This window comes from Rhinopithecus roxellana, chromosome 11 (assembly GCF_007565055.1).
Source record: "Rhinopithecus roxellana isolate Shanxi Qingling chromosome 11, ASM756505v1, whole genome shotgun sequence".
Taxonomy (NCBI): domain Eukaryota; kingdom Metazoa; phylum Chordata; class Mammalia; order Primates; family Cercopithecidae; genus Rhinopithecus; species Rhinopithecus roxellana.
The window spans coordinates 12,224,655-12,248,369 of NC_044559.1; the positions used below are offsets into that span (position 1 = coordinate 12,224,655).

A 23,715-nucleotide genomic window follows, 5' to 3' on the forward strand; every position below is an offset into this window, starting at 1 on the left:
ATAGAAGGCTATATCCAGGATGTTAATTTTAGAAACTGAAATATCTTAGATTTAGGATAATGGTTATCAAGAATGCCAACAAAACTGACCAAATAAACTTGCCATCCTTGGGAACTGATATAGGCTTGTTTAATTTGTTGTTTTGTTAATGGAACTGTAATCTGATTTGGATCATATTCCATTAGCTTTGTTGTGCACAGCCTCACTTGTCCTACCAGCACAGCAATTTGATCTAAGTACAGAGTGAGCATTTTGGTTGTACTGTGAGGTAGAAAAAGCCACAGAACCAGATCATCCTGTTGAACTATAACTCCTGTAGGTGAATGCTTAGTAGGAAAAACTAAAAACTGTAATGGCTGTATCAGATTAATTCATTCTACTTGTGCTTGCTGAATTTTTTCCTCAAATAATTGAAGTTCCTCCAGTGCTACTTTGGACAGGAGCATTTACTGTTAAGGTTAGAATCACCCTGTAAAATAGAAAAGAGGTGAGACATAGCATAGGTAGGAATGCCTAAAGTTGGACAAATCCAATTAATGTCTTCTAATAATTTTTGGATATCATTTAAGGTTTCTAAATCACCTCTTCAAATATGAACCTTTTGAGGTTTAATAGCACTTTGTTCTACCTTCACTCCTAGATACTGAAAGGGAGTAGAAGTTTGGATTTTATCAGGGGCTATCATTAACCCTGCTGCATTTACAGCCTTTTCTATTTGTAGCACAACATCAATTCTTCCCTACTTTCAGCTGCACACAGAATATCATCCATGTAATGGATAATATAACATTTTCTAAACTGTTCTCTAACTGGCTTAATAGCTTTCCTGACATAAGTCTGACAAATAGTTGGGCTATTTAACATGCCTTGTGGCAGTACTTTCCAATGGTATCTGTCTGCTGGTTCATTATTGTTTATGGCAGGAACAGTAAAAGCAAATTTTTCATAATCTTGGGCAGCTAAAGGAATGGCAAAAAAGCAATCCTTTAGATCTATCACTATAAGAGGTCAGTATTTTGGAATCATTGTTGGGGAGGGCAGCCCTGGTTGTAGCATGCCTATGGGATGAATTACAGCATTAACAGCCCTGAAATCCCTTAGCATTCTCCATTTACCGGAATTTTTCTTAATAACAAATACAAGAGAATTTTAAGGGGAGAAAGTAGGCTCTGTATGTCCCTTTGGCAATTGTTCCTGCACCAGTTGTTTTAAAGCCTCCAGTTTTTCCTGTTTCAGTGGCCATTGTTGCACCCTAACCTGTTTGGAAGTTAGCCAAACAAGAGGAATGGGAGCCAGAGGCTCAAAAATGGCCACTTCTAAAAATGATACCCCAGTCTGGTCCGATCTGTCTGTCCTTCTAAAGGTTGTGATTGGCCATTTTTATTTTTTCCTAGTCCTTCTCCTGGGTGATAACCCATATTTTTCATCATTTGTCTACTATTATTACTATATTGATCCATAAGAATAGATATTTCAGCACCCCATTGTTGCAATAAGCCTCTACCCCATAAATTGACAGGAATAGGTGTAATAATAGGTTAGATTGTCCCTTCCTGGCCATCTGGCCCTTGACATGGTAAAATCAAGGAACTTTGAAAAACTTCTGAGGCAGTCCCTATGCCAAAGATACCCATGGAAGCCTTTTGTTTGGGCCACTGTTGGGGCCATTGATTTAAAGCAGCAATAGAGACATCAGCTCCAGTATCTACTAGTCCTTCAAAATCCTTTCCCTGAATAGTTACTACACAAATAGGTCTTTTTTTTTTTTTTTTTTTTGAGACGGAGTCTCGCTCTGTTGCCCAGGCTGGAGTGCAGTGGCCGGATCTCAGCTCACTGCAAGCTCTGCCTCCCAGGTTTACGCCATTCTCCTGGCTCAGCCTCCCGAGTAGCTGGGACTACAGGCGCCCGCCACCTCGCCTGGCTAGTTTTTTGTATTTTTTTAGTAGAGACGGGGTTTCACCGTGTTAGCCAGGATGGTCTCGATCTCCTGACCTCGTGATCTGCCCGTCTCGGCCTCCCAAAGTGCTGGGATTACAGGCTTGAGCCACCGCGCCCGGCCAAATAGGTCTTTTGTCAGACACTTGTTTAATCCAATATACCACTTTTCCTGCTGGATTAGTACTACCAAAGCCTTCTTTCTTTTCACTGTGCTGCTTCCTAGTTTTATGTAGGGTAGCAGCAACAACTGAGCAATTCTTTCTCCTGAGGAGGCAGACCATGGAGTTGAGGAACTAATAACTAGTTGAATCTTTCTGGTATAATCAGAGTCAATTATTCCCATATGCACAGTGACACCTTTTAAATTTAGACTAGATCTTCCAAGTAATAGACCGACTGTTCCTGAGGGCAAGGGTCCCCTAATTCCCATGAGGACCTTCTTTGGTGGCTCCCCAGACAGGGGAGTTGTGGCAGGGGACAATTGTACATTTGTAAGGGCACTGGCTGTGCTGGATATGCCTCTGTTTATTGAGGGGCCTGAGGTGGGCCTCTCTTCCTATTTCCTGAAAGAGGTTGTCCATCTTTGCTAAATTTAGAATGACACTGATTTGCCCAGTGATTGCCTGTCTTACACCAGGGACATACACTGGGACTTTTCTGTTGATTGATGGTAGTAGTTTTTGCCTTTTGATTTCCTTTTCTACATTCCTTTTTTGTGTGCCCAAATTGCCCACAATTAAAGCAAGAGACTGAGAAATGGGGCATATTTTTTCCTACTTTCGATCCAGCCATAGCCTGAGCTAAAAGAGTAGCCTTAGGTAAGTTACCTCTAATGCCATCGCAAGCCTTAATGTATTCAGCTCAATGAGCCTTCCTTCTCAGGGGTCTAATAGCAACTTGACACTCTGCATTAGCATTATCATATGCAAGAAACTGTATTACAACATCCTGAGCTGTTTTATCAGTTGTGGCTTTATACACAGCTTCTTGGAGCCGAGCAATAAAATCAATATATGGTCCTTTAGGTCCTTGTCAGACAGAACTGGAAGAAGGATATTTTTCCCCTATAACATTTATCCTTTCCCACACCCATAAGCACATGGAGCACAGCTGAACAATGACGACATCCTCCATTACTGCTTGATTCTCTAATCGACCCCAATTAGGTCCAACTCCCATTAACTGTTCAAAGGAAACAGGCACAGGTGGCTGCACTTGTGTGTTTTCCCTTGCCTGCATTTGAGCTTCATCAGCCCAGCAGGTTTTAAACTGTAAATACTGAGATGGAGTGAGAACAGATTTTGTTAAAGTATCCCAATCATATGGTATTAACCTATGATCAAGAGCCACATTTTTCAACAAAGTTTGCACAAAAGGAGAGTTTGGTCCATATTGACTAATGGCTTGCTTAAATTCCTTTAATAACTTAAAAGGAAAAGTGACCTAATTAGCTATATATCTTGTCCTCCTTGCTGGGTTATAGTAACTGGAAATTGCCATGCTTCAAGGTCTCCCTCAGTTCTAGCTTTTCGAATAGAATTTTGTATAGCACCACCAATTGCTCCAGGCTTTAATGTTGCAACTACAGGAGCAGTAAATTTTTCAGCCAGTTGATTTTCTCACCCATTAAGGGGAGAGAGAGGAGGTGGCCATTCACTTATTTCAGCAGGTAGAGCCGACGGGCTAGTAAAACATACTTTTTTCAGTTTTCTTTCTTTTCTATAATCTTTTCTTGTAGCTATTCCTCACACTCAGAATCTGAAGTTATTTTTTACACTCATCTGCCTCTTCCTCACCTGAATCTGCCTCATCATCTGTTTGAAATGGTTGAAGAGCTGTCTTTATTAGCACTCACATTGACCAAATGGAAACTGGAATTTTTGCTCCATCTTTACATGCCTTTTTAAAATGTCTTCCAGTTCTGTCTCATTCATCCAACTCCATAGTCCCTTGTTCTGGAAACCATGGGCAAAACTGCTTTACTGTACTAAAGAGTAATATGATAACAAATTCTGAGTACTAACTTTTACTCCCCTTCTTCCTAATAAATGCCTTAAGAAATTCAAATAAGCAGAATGTTTGCTTTCACTTTGTCCCATTGTTACCCTGGTTCTTCTAAGCGCTCAGCTTTCCTACAAAGCTTCTTTCAGTCGTCCTCTAACGATGCATCCTCTGCTTTCACACACTCTAGCATTCCTTCACTGGGGTCCTCATTGCCCCGCACTGGGTGCCAGGAATGTTGGGGTGATCAGACTCAACACCAGGCCATGGGGGCTACAAAGTCTGGCGGAGTCAAAGGAATGAGAAAAGACAAGTTAAATGAGAAAGTGGGACCAGGGGGCAAATGCCAGCATGGAGGCTGTGAAGGCCACAAGCTCTGGGAGCCCATGCTATCTACTGGTGATCAAACAAAGAAACAGGTGGTGAAGATGTGGGGGTTGACAGGAAGTGGTATATCAAGTGAATGAGCTATAACTGTGATGGTTTAGCATTTTCTTTGAAAAGTATGGCTACTTAAGATAATGGGAGTGATAGAAGCAAGGAGCCAGCAAGTCTAGACACATTCCAAAGGCCATGAGGGGTTTTAGACTCTGGACCCCGTACCTGTTTCAAGCCCTGCCTCGGCTTCTATCCCAACACTCAGCTTTTCTCCCAACACTTGGGGGACCTAAGACTGCAAAAAGCCTCATTGAGAAGGAAACCCTATGCTCTTAGTAACAGGCCTGTATCCAAGGCCCCAATAGAAGGCTAATCAACAGAACTCAAAGCAGCTCCACCTCCTTCAAACCAGCAGTGACCATGCACACTAGCAGACCTGGTGGTGATCCTCTCCACCAACAAACTCCAAGGCAACCTGCCTACCTGCAGACCCCTACTGCAGCACCCCCCCCCACCACCACAACCATTAGCCAAATATACCTGCAGATACTGACAGCAGGCAGACCCCATCTGCAGACCATGGAAATAGGCCTGCTCAAATATGGACCCCAGCAGCAGGTCCTCCCATGGGTGGACACCTGCAGCAAGCACACACATGGATCACAGTAGCAAACCTACTCACAAATTTCAGCAATAGGCCCAACTGTGGTCACCAAGAGCTGGTTGTCTGCTGACCCTATCAGCCAACCCACCCAGAATCTCTGATCTGGCTGCTTCTACAAATGCAGACTCACCAATGCAAGCATACAAGGATCACAAAGAATCAGGCAAACATGACACTATGAAATAAATCTAACAAAACTCCAGTAACCAAACCAAAAGAGATGAAGATCCACAAACCACTTGACAGATAATTTCAGACAATCATCTTAAAGAAGCTCAACAAGATACAAGAGAACACAGAAAGGCAATGAAAAAATAACAGGAAAACCATACATAAACAAAATTAGAAGTTTAACAAAGAAATAAAAACTATTAAAAGAAACACAAAAAAATCCTGGAACTGAAGACTACAATGACTGAATTGAAAATTGAATAGAGCACTTCAACAGCAGATTCAATCAAGTGGAAGAAAGAATTAGCAAATTCATAGACAGGTCATTTGAAATTATCCAGTCAGAGGAACAAAAAGAGAAAAAGAATTAAAAAGAGTAAAGAAAGTCTATGGGACTTATGGGACACCATGAAGCAAACTTTTCTATGTATTATGGGTGTCACAGAAGTAGAAGAGAGAGAAAAGGGATTAGAATTTAAGTAATTTAAAGAATTTAAATTTAAAGAAATAGTAACTTTAAACTTCCCAAATTTAGGGAAGGAAATAGATATCTAGATTCATGAAGCCCAAAATTTCCCAAATAGGACAAACCCAAAGAGGTCTATACTGAACACTTTATAATTAGTTTGTCCAAAGTCAAATACAAAGAAAATAAATTGAAAGCAGCAGGAGAAAACTGACTTGTCACATAAAAGGGAACCTCCAAAAGACTATCACAAGATTTCTCAGTGGAAACCCTGCAGACCAGGAGAGAATGAAATGATACATTCAAAGTACTGAAAGAAAAAAACCCCACCTGTCAATCAATAAACCCCACCTGTCAATCAATAAACCCCACCTGTCAATCAATAATTCTATACCTAGCAAAGTGTCTTTTATTAGTGAAGGAGAGATAAAAACTATCCCAGATAAACACACACTGAGGGAGTTTGTCACCACTAGGTCCACCTTGCAAGAAGTGCTAAGGGAAGTTCTTGAAGTTGAAATAAAAAGAGGTTAAACAGAAACACAAATGTATACAAAAGTATAAGTTTCACTGGTCAAAGTAATTATAAAGACAAGTAGAGTTTTCCTTTCCCCAAGACAGCTGTCTAGAGACATTGGACACCAGTTCTCCTCAGAACAAAGAACCAAAATTGCAGTTGAATAATCATGGTCTGAGTAGAATACTGAGGAAGGAGTGACTTGACCTACTGGAGAACCCACAGGAAAAAGCTGTGGTGCAGAAAAAGAAGACAGCAAGAGTTTTGCAGAGATTGACTGCCAAGGAACATAGAGTCCCATGGAGAGGGTAGGTGGGGGAGTTGCCCCCCTCACTCCTGTGGCAGACTATGGATGGCTGAACTTGTTGGAGAATGCCTCTGCACCTGTGAGCCCAGGCACTGCTGTCAGTGGCAATTTGGGAACTTCCTGAGGGCAGAGCATTGGGTGGCCAGCAATTGCAGGCTCACTCGCTCTCCCACAAAACCTGAGTTGAAGTGGCAGGTGCCATACTGGTTATGCACCCATTATGGGTCTCTATTCTTCCCAGAGAATCTCAGCCCTTGTGTTTCTGCATCACTAGATCCTCCAAAAACATTCCCCAGAACCCACATAGACTGCAGCAACCACAAGGGATAGGTGGGACCCTGGGGAGCTATGGGATTCCTGGAAGTCTAGCCCTCAGGAGAAGGGAGAGTGTGTGTGTCAATGTACCAATTTGAATAAAAGAACTCAGTTAATTTGCTCTCCTCTGCCTGAGAGCTCCCCACTTGTGAAAAGAGGCTGGCCATGCCCCTCCCAGCAGAGACACAGGCATGCTGCTGGGGTCAGAAGGGGAGGAGTGTGGTTCTGCACCAGTAGGCAGGTGACACTAGTGCCTGGGAATAAACATGGAAAGGGAGTCTTCTCCTACCTCCTCACTCACTGCTCCAGATAGACCCTTGGCTGTCCCTACTGGGAGTTGGCACAAGTGCACCTGGGGATGGCTTTTCAGGGCTACTGGGGGCAGCTGCACTCCCATTGATGGGGTGCCTGCTGGCCAAGTCTTGCACGAAGGGCAGAGTTTATTCTCCTCCCCATATGGAGCAGTAGCATTCCCATAGCAGAATGCAGATGAGTATCAGAGCTGTTGAGGGAAGAGGTTCTATCCCAAGGCCATTTTGGTGGTAGCCCCAGGATGGGTGTTTTCTGCAGATCTCCATTGCATTGCAGACTGGAGATGAAGGACAATATCTATCTGAACTGAAGGTCACAAGCTCTGGGACAAGGGTGTGATAAGAAAGTGGATTGCTTTCCTGCCTGCCCAGGGTGTGGAGCTGGTAACTCCTTACCACTGTGGTGGGGACATCAGTACATTTCACCATGAGCTCCCCTTTCCATCCCCATCAGGGCAGGTGATTCTGCTCATAATTGGGGTTTCCCAGGGGGAGCTTGGTCATTTAGTTCTACTCAGTTTTGTGTCCCCCTCCAAAGCTTTGTGTTCCCTTCAGGGAATCAGGCCATCCACAGTCCAGCCAACTGCCTGTGACAACAGGGATTTCTGGGAGATCCCCTCCCAGAAAACAAAGACCAAGTACCCCTCAGCTTCTGCCACAGCCAGCTTTTATTGGGATGCAGATTGAATTGCACAACCAAATAAAAAACAGGCTGACAGAGGGCATAGTGCTAGGGAATGAGATAAACTTCCAGAGACTTCCACATTCCCAGACCCTCAGAAGGTAGTATTCCTGCTCATATGCCCAATACATTGCTACTACAATCAGCATAATAAAGCCGCCACACAAAAGCTATCTATACAGCATAATAAAGCCACCACACAAAAGCTATCTATATCCAAGGAACTCATACAGAGCTGTGACCCATGGAAGGCACCCAAAATTGAAGCCAAATGATCATACACAACATACAGTCACACCTTCAAAGAGGGGAAAATCCCATTCAAATGAGAGTAAGTTCAAAAGTAAGAAGTAACAACTTCTCTAGATGAGAAGAAATCAGCATAAGCACTCTGGAAGTATGAAAAACCAGTATTTTGACATTCCTAAAGGATCACACCAGCTCCCTAGCAATGGATTCTAACCAGTATAAAAATTTTGAAATAACAAATAAAAAAATTAAACTATGAATTGTAAGGAAGCTCAAGGAGATACAAGAGAAAGTTGAAAACTAACATAAGGAAATCAGAAAAATAATTCAAGATATGAATGAAAAATTTACTAAAGAGACAGATATTAAACAAAATAGAATTTCTAGAAATAAAAATTTATTGAAGGAACTATAAAATATAGTTGAAACCTTTAACAAAAGACTAGACAAAGCAGAAGAAATAATTTCAGAACCTGAAGGCCAGTCATTTGAATTAACCAAGTCAGACAGAAATTTAAAAAAAAATTTTTTTTTAATGAACAAAGACTTTGAAAAATACAGAATTATATAAAGTTACCGAACATACAATATATAGACATTCCTGAGGGAGAAGAAAAAAAATTAAAAGCCTGGAAAATCTATTTGAGGGAATAATTCAGGAAAACTTCCCTGGTCTTGCTAGCGAATTAGACATCCAGATAGAAGACACTCGGAGAATATCTGGAAGATGCTCTACAAGAGAAACCTGATAAAGGCATATTGTCATCAGACTATCCAAAGTCAATGTGAAGGAAAACATCCTAAAAGCAGCACCAGAGAAATGTCTAATCTATAAAGGAAAACCCAACAGACTAACAATGGACTTCTTAGCAGAAACCTTGCAAGCCAGAAGAGATTGAGGTCTTATGTTTAATCTTCTTAAACAAAAATCCTTCTAGCCAAGAATTTTGTATCCTGCTAAACTAAGCTGCATAAATGAAGGAGAAATAAAGTTTTTCCCATACAAACAAATGCAAAGGGAATTTGTCACCACTAGACCAGCACTACAAGAAATGCTTAAAGTTCTAAACATGGAAATGAATGGATAATACTCCCCATCAAAAAAGCACATTAAAGTGAAAAACTCATAGATTATATAAAGCAATTACACAATTGAGACTAAAAAGCAACTGGGTAACAATTATCATGACAGGAACAAAACATCACATATCAATATTAACCTTGATCATAAATGGAGTAAATGTTCCACTTAAAAGACACAGACTGGAGATGGGTGTGACAGCTTACACTTGTAATCTCAGAACTTCAGTAGGCTGAGGCAGGAGAATTGCTTGAAACCAGGAGTTTGAGACCAGCGTGGGCAACATAGCGAGACCCCATCTCCGTAAAAAATTAAAAAGAAAAATTAGCCAGGTGTGATCATGCTCACCTGTAGTCCTAGCTACTTAGGAGGCTGAGGCAGGACAATCACTTGAGCCCAGGAGTTTGAAGCTGCAGTGAGCTATAAATGCATTATGGCACTGTAGTCTGGGTGACAGAGTGAGACTATCTCAAAAAAAAAAAAAAATAGATATAGACTAGAAGATTGGATAAGAGAAGCATCAGCTCAGGGGTCCTAACTAGTCACGAGAGCAGTGCACTAAGAGGACAGGGAGAACAAGCCTGAACGAGGCAAGGCAGAGGTCTGCTAAGGGAAATCCATCCCATAAAAGACAAGTGAGGCAGGGGCTCTCTGAGGCCTAGAGCAGCATGCAAGACAGCAAGTCTTTCCAGGTGGCAGCTCCCTAGCTGCTGCCACTACATGCTGCTGCCTCTGCAGCCACTCTACCTGCCCCACCCCTGCCCAGGTATTCCAAGCAGCTCTCAGCTCTTTCCCAATATCTGAGCAGTGCTGTTGAGACAAAGGAAGCGGAGAAGTGGACACAGTGGGTCTTGACTCTTAAGATCTGCAGTCGTGAGTTCCTTTTGCAATCACTGTAGGTCATTGTGCAACTTGCTGGTTTCTGGATTCCTGATTTCTAGACATCTATAAAATACAGATACTAATGATGCCACTTAACTCACAGAGCTGCAGTGAGAAGGGTGCAGATGAGATCAAGGCCTGATAGTGCTCTGCAAACTATAGTGATGGATGTGCATAGTGTTGTGAATATCAGTGGCAAGTTTCCAGAACACAGGTGGGGATAAGAGTGAGTGAGTCAATAGAGAAGAAAATTGCCCCACTTCTTGAAGGGAGTTTTTGGGGCTGGGCAGCTCAGGGTACAGGGCAGGCATAAATAGTGAGTGCCTGCCAAGCAAAGCCTAGTTTGCTTGGAGCTCCTGGGGCCTAAGAAAAAGAAACCTGTAAGTGTCTCTGTTCTTGCCTTTTTATTTTCTCCACATCCTGCAAATATCCCCCTGCCAATCTGGGCAGTTTGACCTATTGGTGTGGAGGGTCCGTGTAGCTGTTCTGGTCTAGGAGGCATGGGTGTGGGAGGTGGGGGCACAGGAGGTCTTATGGTGCTCTTCTGTACCTTATTCAGTGGCCTCAGCCCAGGGGAGGATTTGCTTTCTGAGCTGGGGAGCACAGGGTGGAAGAGTGGGTGTGATACCATCTAGACCTGGGATGCCACAGTGTGGAAGCTTCGGGTGGAAAAATGCAATTCTAATTTCTCTCTAGGCTCTTTTCTGTCCTGATTTCTTCAGAAAGGACAGTGGAAGAGAGACAAACCCAGGGGCCTACAGGCCTGGGTTCTAAACCCATCTTGGTGCCAACTGCCTGTGGAAAAGCAGGGCAAACATGTTTTTCTCATAGCTTCAGGTCTTTACTTTAAAAAATATACTTACTGGAGTAGGTCTCTGATTTTCCAATCCATGTTCAGAGGAGACACCCTTTTCAATGAAATAGTACTCTGAAAGCTTAGGATAAACTGGGCACTGCAGGGGTTGAGGGGGACCACGACTCTGCCTACTCCATCTGCTGCCCCAGCTAAGATGCCTTATCTGAATCTTGGGTCTGAAAACCCGGGTCTGCCCTCTCCAAGGGTCCTTCAAGCCACAGTGGCTGCTGGTGCCTTCTGTGCTATCTTGAGCCTGTAGGCAGAATGCCTATTGCCTTTCATTCTTCCCCAGAATCAGACATAAGGCCCCAGGGTTGAGGCAGCTGCAGGGCACAGGACACTGCCCTTGCTCTGGCCTGGGTCTGGCCCTTGGTGCTTGTGATTGAGTCTCTGCCAGAACAGGTGCAACCAGGTAGCTGCTGCTGGCAGTGAACTCACCCAGGTGTTTCTAGAGACTACCAGGATACCCGAGGAAGTGGTGAATTCAAAATTGAAAGAGGCTAGTGAGAAATAGGGGTCATCCACAGCCCAGAATCACCAGCAGTCAGAGAAGAAAGCACTCCTCTGGGCAGGAAGCCCCCCACTTGCCACCACCCCAGTTGGCCTGGTGACCCCTTTCTTTGCACAAGTCCCTCTGGCTTTGTTCCCAGCCTCTGCAAATCTGATCAGCTCTTTTCACTCTCATAACTTTATGGGTTCTCACTGAGAGAAAAGATATGCAAAACAGGGAATGTACCAGGTCCTGCTTTTATCCTGATCTCAATTCCTGACTATCTTAGATAATAAATGAGTGCCCTGTTGGATAGCTGCTCTTGCTTACCTGCAGCCTGACTCAGCCTGACTGAGCCTATCCGGCATGTCCTCTTTCCATATAAGACTTCTTTTTTTTTTTTTTTTGAGATGGAGTCTCACTCTCCTGCCCCACTGCAACCTCCACCTCCCAGGTTCAAGTGATTGTCCTGCCTCAGCACCCTGAGTACCTGGGATTACAGCACACACCACCACATCCAGATAATTTTTTATATTTTTGGTAGAGATGGGGTATTGCCATGTTGGCCAGGCTGGTTTCAAACTCCTGACTTCAAGTGATCCGCCTGCCTTGGCCTCCCAAAGTCCTGGGATTACAGGTATGAACCACCATGCCTGGCCTCCACATAAGACTTATTTTCCAAACCCTCTCAGGTCTGGGAAGAACTCTAGGTGTCTCAGGATTTCTTCCACTGCTAGTTTAGTGTCTCTGAAAACTTTCACCTGGGTTCCCTCAGGGACTTTTCTCTAGAGACAGCACTTGCTTGAGGAATGGCAAATAGCCAGGCAAACGTGCATCACACTCCCAGCCTGTGCTCAGGAAGGACATCACTAAGCACTCAGAACTCTGGCTCATTTTCATACCAGCACTGTCAATGACAGTGCTAGTCCATGCAAGGCAGCAAGAGAGAAGAAACAGGCTTGCCTTGTCTGAGCTAAGCCAATTGCCTCAGTGGTACAGACAGGTCTAGGGAGTGGTGGGAGGTCCTGCCCAGAGGCACTCAATGAACCCTTCTTGATGTGACAGATGGCCCCAGTGAGGAATGCTACATCCTAGCCACTGTGCCAAACTTAGTGCCCAAGGGAAGGCACAAGAAGGGAAGACATGAGCACCTGGGAATGGGGGATGCTGCTGTCAACCTATGTCAGATTTCCAGCTGGGTAACTCTTGCCCTCCACCCAGACCACGTGCCCACCTTGTCCTTAAACTGCTTTTGGATTCCTGCTGCTCTAGGCCCCATAGCAGAGGAGAGAAGGTGAGAATGAGGGCTTCTCGTCACCTCTTGAAGCTGAGCCAAGCCCTAAACCATGTCCACGAAGCATAAGCATGTCGTTTCTCTTTCTGTTCACCTCTCCAGGCCATGCTTCTCTTCCTCCTCTCTGCACTGGTCCTGCTCACACAGTCCCTGGGCTACCTGGAAGCAGACATGAAGACCTACTCCCAAAGAACAGCGCCCAGTGCTTGCACTCTGGTCATGTGTAGCTCAGTGGAGAGTGGCCTGCCTGGTCGTGATGGACGGGATGGGAGAGAGGGTCCTCGGGGCGAGAAGGGGGACCCAGGTAGTGTGGGGCCCTGGACTTATCCTGCTGGGGAGCAATGGTCATTGGAGTTGTAACCAGCCCAGCAACTCTGGGTACTTTCTTATGCAAGTTTGGAGATGTGTTTCTTCCTCCCAAGAAGGCGAGTTCCACACTGCTCCACCAGCTGGCAAACAAGTGGCTGTGCTGAGCCCCCATGTGCCTCCTCCAGTACCCAACTGCCCTAGCTCCTCCTCTAGGATCCCCGGATCCTTCCCATCCCAAGAGCAAGCAAACAGTGGTAAACTACTGATATTTGGGGCCTTCTAGAGCCCTGTGCCAGCAGTTAGCAGTTGTTCATTCCAATTAAATGATGCCTGTGCAGGGATTAAATATTTTATTTTATTTTATTTTATTTTATTTTTGAGACGGAGTCTCGCTCTGTCGCCCGGGCTGGAGTGCAGTGGCTGGTTCTCAGCTCACTGCAAGCTCCACCTCCTGGGTTTACGCCATTCTCCTGCCTCAGCCTCCCGAGTAGCTGGGACTATAGGCGCCCGCCGCCTCGCCCGGCTAGTTTTTTGTATTTTTTAGTAGAGACGGGGTTTCACCATGTTAGCCAGGATGGTCTCGATCTCCTGACCTCGTGATCCACCCGTCTCGGCCTTCCAAAGTGCTGGGATTACAGGCTTGAGCCACCGCGCCCGGCCAAATATTTTAAATATTTAACTAGACATCACTGCATGAAGGGTGGGAAAAAATGGGGCTCCATGGCTCCATTCTCAAGCCTAATCAAGAGGATTTGCTCTAATACATTACAGAGAGAGAAAAGGAACTCACATTTCTTTGTCCACCCCCATGCTTGGGCATTCACTTGAGTAGTTCATTTAATCCTCCCAAGAGTCTTACAGGGGACATATTAATCTCCTTTGACAGGTAAGAAAATGATGATGCAAAGAGGCTAAGTAACAACCATTCTAGAGGTGGAAAGGACGAAGGCTCTGCATCAGGCTGGCCTGGGCTTTACTGCTGGCTCCATCTCTACACCTGGGAGAGCCCCTCAGTGTCACTGAGTCTGTTTTTTTTTATCTGGTAATGGGAGTGATATCTACTACCCAGTGATGAATAATTGAGCCAAAGGCTTTATTTTTTATTGAGTCTTTGGGATAAAGTTGCATTTCCTGCTGTACCAAATAGGTGAATTATCTTGAGCTTAGCAGAGGTACTGATAAGTAAGGGAATTGTCCCTGGAAATACTGCTCCCTGCTTGTAGGGAAGGATCTGGGTCTTACTGGCAAGAAAGGAGAATTCCATGAGCCAGCAGCATGAACCAAGGTACCTCTGTGACACTGGGCAGGGCTTCAAAGGGATCACATACAGTCTTCAACTTTCTGGAAAGAATCCCCAGGCTTTGTGGGGTAAGGGGCAAGTGAGCATCTGCCTGTCCCTTACAGACAGAAAGTGGCTCCTTGGCAGCTCTTTCTCAGAGACTCCCAACTCAGTCTGGCTTCTAGTGGGGCCCCGGATTTGAATCTCAGGGATCTTTCCCACAATGGCCCTGGGAGCTTGCCGCCTGAAGCATGGTCAAGGCCTCCCTTCCCCACATACGTGCCTCAACCCATGCACATTGTAGGCCTGGCTTTGGGTCAGTACTTGGACAGAGGACAGTGTACAGTGGGGCTGCAGGATGAGGCTCCACTCTTGTTCCTCAATTGCAGTCTCTCCAGTCACTCTGCTGTTATAGGTCTGAGGGCTGGGTTCCCTCAGAACCCTCAGGATTCCCAGAATCCACCCAGAATAAGTCTGTGTGGGGCCAAAGTCTGTGCTCGTGACCAACACCCCTGCAGAGTTGGAAGCATGTGGTCCCCAGAACCTACTACGAGGAAAATTGGGACTTGAAAGAAGAGATCTTTGAGCAGAGGTGGAGGGTGGAGCTTGAGTCACTCTGATAACACCCCCGACATATCATGGAGGGCAAATATGACCCAGATCCTACCTTCGGGGGGAACAATTCCTTATTCCTCAGCACCTCCAGCATTCCTGCTCAGCAATATTCCATGGGGGAGTCCCTCCAGGGATGCTCATCTCCCCTGGACAAATCACACACCTTACAGCAGCCCATGAGTCCCGGCAGGACCACCCTGTACCCCTGCTGCTCCTCTGACTTTGGTGCCCCCACCCCTACTCAGCTCCAACTACATAGCTCCTTTCTGGCCCCTGGCCATGCTCAGCCTCCTCCCTCCTTGGGTGCTTGCCATTTGCTCTTCTCATAGCTGTCCCTGCGGCTCACACTTCACCTCCTTCAGGGCTTTACTCCCCGATCACCCTTGCAGTGAGGTGTTCCCCGACCACCCTACCAAAAACAGACCCTACCCCAACACACCCTATGCTTTACTTTTCCCTGTGGCATTATATCTAACATACCATATGTTGTACATTTTAAATGTTTTATTATCTGTCTCTTTGAGATAGAGTTGAAGCTCCCCAGATAAGGACTGTTTATCCCCAGTATTTAGGACAGTGCCTGGCATGTATTAGAGGCTCCAGAGATATTTATGGAATGAGTGAATGGAAGATGGAAGGGGAGGAGGAATTTTAGGAGTCAAAACAGCCAAAAGGCTGGGCCATAAAGCTCCATTCAGGTGGCACTCGGGTGCAGGGCTAGGTCTCTGGGGACACTAAGATACACAGTGAGTGTTTTGAAAGGCACGGGAAAGCATTTGGGGAGGTGTCCCTCCTCCATCCCAGTGCTCTCATGGCCTCCATAGTTTGTGTACCAAGAACAAGTGGGCTCTAATGCCTCCTTCTGGAGAGTGGTGTTTTTCTCTTGGTCCATCTTCCTGCTGCCAGCTTGGCCAGGGTGAAGCCCAAGCGAGGCTCCACCTGGGGTCAGGACATCCTGCCTTGAGCACAATGTGCTGTTGGGTGTTGGGGTTGGGGCCCATCCTATAACCCTCTGTGCTTCCATTTCATCCCTAATAAGGATTGCAACCAACGGACGGACCCAGGGCATGGAATTCCACTGGGCGTGGAATTCGGATGTTTCCAGGTGGTGATGCTGCTGGGATACGCCAGCACATACTCTTCCACCCACCCAGCAAATTCACCCACAACCATATGCTTACTCGCCACGGAGCCCCAGCCTCCTCTGCCATGGGAGCATGACTTCCAACTCTGAAATGTCACTTCCTCTCTGCAAATCTCCCTCAATTCTCCTTGCCCTTAAAATCCCACTTTCTCTTTGAGGAAGACAGCTCTGAGTGTGTGAGTGCTGGGATGGGGACGCTGGGATGAGATAAGGGACACTTAATGCATTGTCTTTCCTCTGGTTTGTCTCACAGTGTATTATGAACCCCCTGCTGAGCAGGACCTGAGGCTAAGCTCAGATTTACATGTGGCCTAGTGCCAGGTATAAAGTAGGTACTGCATAGATGGCTCTTAGTGAACAAATAAATGAGCAAATGGACCAATAACTAAATGAACATGTTAGCACCACCTGTCTGGTGCCATTTTTGGTAGGTTTCCCTGGTATATATATATATACATATATATATATATAAGGGGAATGCAAGCAGTCCATGATCACAGGTAAGAGCTGACAGATTGCCTGCCATCAATACAATGGCCTTGGGGCAGGGGAAGGAGCACAGCATAGAAGGTCAGACAGGTCTTGGCTTTAATCCACCTCCAACTCTGGAAGGCTTCTTCCTCATCTATAAAATGGGGATGTTGATACCCATTTCCTGGATCACCACTGGACCCGGGTGTGTGACAGTGGAAGTCTCACGCTCTGCAGAATCCTGAAGGAATGCTGGGGGCTGATCCCGCAGGCAGCTGGCCCTTTCTGGGTCTAGGGCCAGGTCTTTGTCCATTTCTTCTGCTGCTACAGGTTTGCCAGGAGCTGCAGGGAAAGCAGGGATGCCTGGAGAAGCTGGCCCAATTGGGCCCAAAGGGAACGATGGCTCCATTGGAGAACCTGGACCAAAGGGAGACGCTGGGCCAAGTGGTGAGCAACTGGGTGTTGACTTCTGGTGTTTCCAGGTGGTGGTGCAGCTGCAAGGATATGCCAGTGGGCACGCATAGAGCCCATCCCAGGAAGAAGGCACTGGGTCATTTCAGGACAGATAGGGGCTGCTCTTGGGAGGACAACAATGCTGCCTCCCTGACCTCTGTTATTACCCTCACCTTACTACACTCCTCCTGCCAAGAGTCTTCATTATTACTGACCGGGCTGGTGCTTTTCCTCAGGACCTCCAGGACCTCCCGGTGTGCCTGGTCCAGCTGGAAGAGAAGGTCCCCTGGGGAAGCAGGGGAACATAGGACCTCAGGGCAAGCCAGGCCCAAAAGGAGAAGCTGGGCCCAAAGGTAGGTGGCTGGTCTGTGGCCGATCTAAGACGGGAAAGGAGGAAGGCCAAAGGTCCATGATGTGACCTGAGGTGTGCTCAGAGTGCCAGGGAGAGCCCAGACCCTCGATGCTCCAAAGGCCTTGCCATGCACCCTCCCAATCTCCACAATTACAATATTTTCCTCTCACCCTCCACAGAGGAGCCCCAGAAAGCAAGGAGAGTCTCCCCACTTTTCTCTCTGACCCTAAAGTTGTGGGCAAAAAGCTTCATTGCTAAGAAAACCACACCTGCTGAACGTACTCTTAGCTGTGTTTGTTCCTGTGTGTTCCTTCCTCAGGAGAAGTAGGTGCCCCTGGCATGCAGGGCTCAGCAGGGGCAAGAGGGCCCGCAGGCCCTAAGGGAGATCGTGGTGTCCCTGGTGAGCATGGAGCCCCTGGAAACGCAGGGGCAGCAGGTGAGCAGTGGAAAGAGCTGGGCTGAGCGGGGTCCAGTTCTCCTGTGCCTGCTTGGAGCTGTCAATGCCTACCCCCCCCACCCCCCAACCACCCGTAAAGGCAAAGGTGGCATTGCTGGACCACAGGGAGAATCTGTATCCAAGAAGGGTGCATGAAGGGGCTCTGGGGATGGTTCCTATCTAGGGAGATTGGGGTCCTCAGCAATGGAGAAGTGTGTTCAGGAAAGATTAGTTGTTGGGTGGCGGGGCACTTTTACACAGCAGGGTTGATTGCTGGGTGACAGGGACAGTCAGTGTATAGAGAGCTGCATGGCTGGGTATTGGGGACCACCTATCTATTTCTGGGCAATAAAAATAGTTAATCCATGTACGGGAAGGTAAAAATGCTAAAAAAAAAAAAAAAAAAAAAAGTGGGTACATAGCTCACCCAGTTCTTCTTTCACCCCAGGGTCTGCTGGAGTCATGGGTCCTCAGGGAAGTCCAGGTGCCAGGGGACCCCCAGGATTGAAGGGGGACAAAGGCGTTCCTGGAGACAAAGGAGCAAAGGGAGAAAGTGGGCTTCCAGGTAAGGTAGCAGCTCCCGGCTCAGGGAAGCCCCGCTGGGACATGGGTGTGCAGAGAGGAAGCCCTCCCCATCCCAGAGGAGGGGTTCTGGGATGTGTGCCCCATCAATGGCACCTGGTGGGTGGAACTCAGGAAAGGTGGACAGGCTGGAAGGCAGGAGCACTGGGCTCTAGTCTTAGCTGCTTAGTACTCATGGGAAAGCAACCTGAACAGCTTCTCCATCTGACTATCGGGAAAACTACAGCTGCCTTCCCAATTCATGGGACAGATTTGGGCATTAAAAATCTGGTGAATAGGAAACACATGAGTGTGTATTCCTGCCCAGCACCCACTCCCCACCCCACCCAATGGAGATGCCATTATATCCCAAGACTTTAAAGTCACAATGCCATCTGGTTCAGTGTTAGTGAAGTACAGGGAACAATTTGTCCATAGCCGAACCATAAGACATCCTTGCATAGCAGAGGCCAGCTGTGTCAGCAGATGTGGGCTTGCTGTGGGTCAGTCCCACAATATGTGCCCACAACTAGACACCCTTCCCTTGGAGCCCAGACTCTGAGCTCTACCTTCGCTCTCTGGACAAGTCTTTACTTGGCCATTTTCTCCCCTCCAGATGTCGCTTCTCTGAGGCAGCAGGTTGAGGCCTTACAGAAACAAGTACAGCACCTCCAGGCTGCTTTCTCTCAGTATAAGAAAGGTGAGTTCCTGGATCTGAACCTGGGCCCAGCACTGGCATTGGGCCCCACGCTAGATCTCGACCTTGGTTTGGACTTGGGCTGGGGCTAGACCTTTAGCTGGGCCTGAGGCAGTGCCTGTCCTGGGTCTAGGATGGGAATGAGCTGGGACCTGTGCAGGGCTGTACCTGGGACTGTGGCAGGGAGTAGGGCTCAGGACTGGGATGGGGCTAGAACAAGGCAGCCACCTGCTCCTGGAGCTGGAAGTAGACCCAAGGGGGCAAAGGAGGAGGATGTGGCCCCTATCACCAGCTCACCAGGCCGGCAGTAGCATAGTCAAGGCCATCAGGCTCCTGAACCACCCACCAACCTCAATGCCACCTGTGCCCTGAGACAAACTGTTGTCCTGAGTCCAGTGCAATTCACTAGAGCCTCTCTCCTGCCTACCCTGTGCTGGTGCCTCTGATAGACAAGGGGCTACCCAAGACCGGTTGCATTTCTTACCTCAGAGGGGCCAGGTATGGGAGTGCCCAGTGATGCTGCTGCACATCCCAAGGCAGCACAGAAACCAGATACTGTTCTGGGAGCTAGGACTGGCGTTCTGCTCTGGGGGTCCAAGGCAGGTGGAGACCTGACCTTGGTATGTGGCCATCAGTTATCTCACCTTAGACATGCTCCTGGTTCAAACAGCGGGTGGGCTGCTTCTGGGCTCCAGCCACTGCTGGGCTCTGCCTACAGCTCTGGAGGTGTTTTATAGCAGAGTGTTTGCCCTGACCCTGGAATCCTGAAGAGTCAGAGGCCTCCAGGGGCACACACCTGAGGGCCTGGTGCCTTTTTGAATCTCCACATCAGTGCCCAACAGTCCCTCCTCTCCTCTGCCCTTCCTGACATCAGCTTTGAGTTCAGGCAAATCTCATTGAGCCAAAAAATAAAAGATAAAAGTTTTCTGAAGTAATAGAGCATGAAGGGCTGACTGGGTGCAACATAGGTTTGGCTTCTAAGTACCCAAGCTCTGAGATGAGAGTTTCAAGCATTTGGTATATCTCTCTTTCTACATATGCTCTAATTCACTCAGAGGCACAGTGACAGAAACACACAGAGGAACACGTCCATATGTACCCGCCGCAGGTGTGCGCACTTAAACACCATCACTCACTCCACCTTCATCTACATACGTGAGCTCATATGTTGTCTATAAAGCACATACAAATATGCACACACATCCAGATGAACCTTACATACTCTCATGTACCTTTGGATAGATGCACACGTATTCAAAGGCATGCCCACATATGTGCATGGCACATAAACCTAGTAATGGTACATGAACTCTTATGCTGACTTTGTTCAGGGCTGCTCTGGGTGTCACCCTGAGCCCATGGAGAATCTTAAGGACAATGAGTCAGGGTGCAGCCTGCATTCTGAGCAGCCCAACAAAGCCAGGGGCATAGCCTTCCCTGGAGCTTCCAGTCCTTTGCAGAATATTTCCATGCGTGGGCCCAGGAGCCACAAGGACAGACCAAAAAGAGATACTTGACATGTCACACAGGCAATGCTTTTGTGAAGTGAGCCCTCATTTTAGAGACGAGGAAATGGAAACCCTGAAAAGGAAAGTGACTTTCTCTTGCCCACGCAACAGCCATTGCCAGGGTGGATCTGAATGCCCGGTCTTCCAGTTCCCACCCAGGGCTGACTCTAGCACTAACACCATTCCCCTGTGCCTCACTCACACATGCCCTTCAGATGCCCTCCTCCACTCCCTCAGCACCTCCCAGGCAGGCTGACTGGCTGGGGCATCGCCCACGTGCATACAAAGAGGCCGACATGAGGCAAGACCCAGAGCAGAGATTAGCATCTGGCAGCTTTCAGATGTCCTCTCCTCTTCCTGTCTCTCTCCTTTCCTCACCCTATCGCACAGCACAGACTCTCTCCAACAACCCCACATCCCCTACTGTTGTACAGGGTGACAGTGGGCTCGTTGCAGGTGTTTTCTGTACTCTCAGAAACTGGCCTGGTCTACACCGTGATCAACTTGGGAAAAGCTGTTCAATTCTACACAGTAATTGAGAAATTGATTCTCCTATATAGCATGTGCTGAAATAGAAAGAGCATGTCTGAGCTTTGGTGTCAGACTGAGTGAGGTTGAATCCCTAACTGCATGTTTGCTGCTTGTGTGACTTTGGGCCTCTTAGATTCTCTCAGCTCCAGTGCTCTCATCTGTAAGTGGCGAATCATGGTGTCACCTCACAGGGTAGGTCATGGGACGGAGACTGTTCGGGAACAGTCTGTCTTGCATTCTCTCTGGCATCCTGATGTGGTGCCTGTTTGGGAGGTCTGAGAGGCTCAGGTTGGAGCACAGAGGTCTCAGAGCCCTTGAGCTTTGGCCAGGTGATATCACAACCCCAACCTGACTCTCTTCTTCTCCTAGTTGAGCTCTTCCCAAATGGCCAAAGTGTCGGGGAGAAGATTTTCAAGACAGCAGGCTTTGTCAAACCGTTTACGGAGGCACAGCTGGTGTGCACACAGGCTGGTGGGCAGTTGGCCTCTCCACGCTCTGCCGCTGAGAATGCCGCCTTGCAACAGCTGGTCATAGCTCAGAATGAGGCTGCTTTCCTGAGCATGACTGACTCCAAGACGGAGGGCAAGTTCACCTACCCCAGAGGAGAGTCCCTGGTCTATTCCAACTGGGCCCCAGGGGAGCCCAACGATGACGGCGGGTCAGAGGACTGTGTGGAGATCTTCACCAATGGCAAGTGGAATGATAGGGCTTGTGGAGAAAAGCGTCTCGTGGTCTGCGAGTTCTGAGTCAACTGGGGTGGGTAGGGCAGTGCTTGGCCCAGAAGTTTGGCCAGGAAGTCAAAGCTTAGACCCTCATGCTGCCAATATCCTAATAAAAAGCTGACCATCTGTGCCGGGAAGGAATTCTCTACAGAACATGGCCAAAAGGTAGGGTTGCTGCAGGACACCGCAGAGTGAAATGTGAGGCTGCCTTCACACTAAAACTCCATTCAGGGGAAGAAGGGGCCAGCCTGCTTTCCCTATAAGTGATAAAAGTGGGTCTCCAATGACCTTCCTGTCCCCAAACCCGATGACTCCCTTTCAGCCCCTTTTCTCAAACCATCAGCTGCATTTGACCCTGCGGATCTCTCCCTCCTCTTTCAAGCACTTCCTCCTCCCAGCTTCTGGATACCCCTCTTGCCTGCTCTGACTTTTTTTTTTTTTTTTTTGAGACTGGGTCTTACTCTGTCACCAAGATTGGAGTGCAGTGGTGTGATCTGGTCTCACTGCAAGCTCTGTCTCCCAAGTAGTTGAGACCACAGGCATGAGCCACCAAGTCCAGCTAATTTTTTGCATTTTTGGTAGAGATGATGTTTTGCCACGTTGCTCAGGCTGGTCTTGAACTCCTGGGCTCAAGTAATCTGCCTGCCTTGGGCTCCCAAAGTGCTGGGATTACAGGCATAGGCCACTGCCCCTGGTCGCTTATTAGTCTTTTTAGCTTGTCCCTCTTTCTCTCCTTGACCACTTAATGGTGTAGTGCCGAAGTCTCAGCTCTCAGCTGTCTTCTTTTCTTACACTCACTCCAGAGATGAGCTCATCCTGTCCCCTGCTTCAAATTCCTTCTACAGGCTGGTGACTCCCCCAGGTATATCCCTATTCAGCACCTCTCCCTGAACCCCAGATTCCTCTAGCCAGCTCAGGCTGGAACCCAGGGATAAAAGGAGGCTCCCAGCCTCCATGGCTGCCTCTTATTTCAAGGTCTAAGCCTAGGAAGATGCACAGCACAGCAGGGTGACCTGGCAGAGAATGTCTGCCTCCCCAGCAAGGCCACATGGCCCTGCACTCAGTAGGCTCTTCCTCACCCCTACACTGCCCAGGATCTCTCTCCATCCCTGCCAACATAACTGCCTCTTGACTAATGGGAGGAGTACCAGCTGCATAATCCTAAAGCCGTCTGAAATCTTAGGGAACTTTGGAACAAAGGATCTCTGGCCAAGCTCAGATTTACCTCCAATCCTCTTCTTGCCTGGTGATTCCAGGAATGTTCTTTCCCCACTCAACCTTAGGGATAATTTAGTTAAATCCTCCTCCTCGTTTTCCAAATATGAAAACCAAGGCACAGAGTGGGATGAAACTGCAGGGACAAAAGGGGGTGTCAGTGTTACAGCTGGGTCATTAGCAAGGTCATTTTGACCCTAAAACCTATACATTTGGGTCATAAATATATAGGCCAAAGATCATGCATATTTAGTTGATTTGACATATTGTCACACCTAATGATTTAAATGACACCTGTGTTCAAAAGATGGCAATGACACCTGGATGAACCATGGCCCCATAAAAGGCGCAAACAAATAAGCTCTCTCCTGATAGAAAACCAGCCACTCTCTCCTTAGTTCACACAAACCAGGGGGACTTCTCTTTCTGAATGGGACTCCCCCTGGTCCCATCCCTCTTCCCAGCACTCCTACAAGTACATCTCATATATAGGACAGCATGTCTGTAAAACAAAAGCCACACTTCAAGATAGCATGCAGCCCAGGTTCTCTGCTAAGATCTTTCTCCAGTTACTGAAAAAAAAAAAAAAAAAAAAAAAAAAAATCCCCAAATTTCTGGCAGCTTCTGAAATATAGGTCAATTACACAATAATGACCAAACTACTCAGAGACAACACCTAAACACATTCATCGAGGGAGCTCAGAATGGCTTTTTCATTACAAGTAAGAGAAAACACTTGGATCTAGCATAAGCCAAGAGAAGTGTTTTTTTTGAACCATATGGGCTCAAAAAGGACTAGGGGGACTCAGGTAACGGCATG

At 47.2% G+C, this 23,715-nt stretch overlaps 1 protein-coding gene across 2 annotated transcripts; it reads left to right on the forward strand.

The window, feature by feature from the left end:
* The first annotated feature begins 10,257 nt into the window (after nucleotides 1-10,257).
* SFTPD (surfactant protein D) lies at nucleotides 10,258-21,817 on the forward strand. 2 transcript variants are annotated; one of them, XM_010363266.2, is made up of 8 exons: nucleotides 10,258-10,342; nucleotides 12,705-12,906; nucleotides 16,751-16,867; nucleotides 17,110-17,226; nucleotides 17,545-17,661; nucleotides 18,110-18,226; nucleotides 18,839-18,922; nucleotides 21,328-21,817. In XM_010363266.2, the coding sequence occupies exons 2-8, from the start codon at nucleotides 12,708-12,710 to the stop codon at nucleotides 21,702-21,704; spliced, it is 1,128 nt and encodes a 375-aa protein (XP_010361568.1). In that variant the 5' UTR covers nucleotides 10,258-10,342; nucleotides 12,705-12,707; the 3' UTR covers nucleotides 21,705-21,817. The 2 variants fall into 2 exon arrangements, with proteins under 2 accessions (XP_010361568.1, XP_010361567.1); XM_010363265.2 differs by lacking the exon at nucleotides 10,258-10,342 and adding an exon at nucleotides 12,403-12,602.
* Nucleotides 21,818-23,715: the final 1,898 nt, after the last annotated feature.

Bases quoted from the DNA above. Each gene is read 5' to 3' on its own strand.
- SFTPD (XM_010363265.2), top strand. From the start codon at position 12,489: ATGTCAGATTTCCAGCTGGGTAACTCTTGCCCTCCACCCAGACCACGT. The intron at 12,907-16,750 runs GTAGTGTGGGGC...CTGCTGCTACAG, and splicing joins GGGCGAGAAGGGGGACCCAG to GTTTGCCAGGAGCTGCAGGG. The intron at 18,923-21,327 runs GTGAGTTCCTGG...TTCTTCTCCTAG, and splicing joins TTTCTCTCAGTATAAGAAAG to TTGAGCTCTTCCCAAATGGC.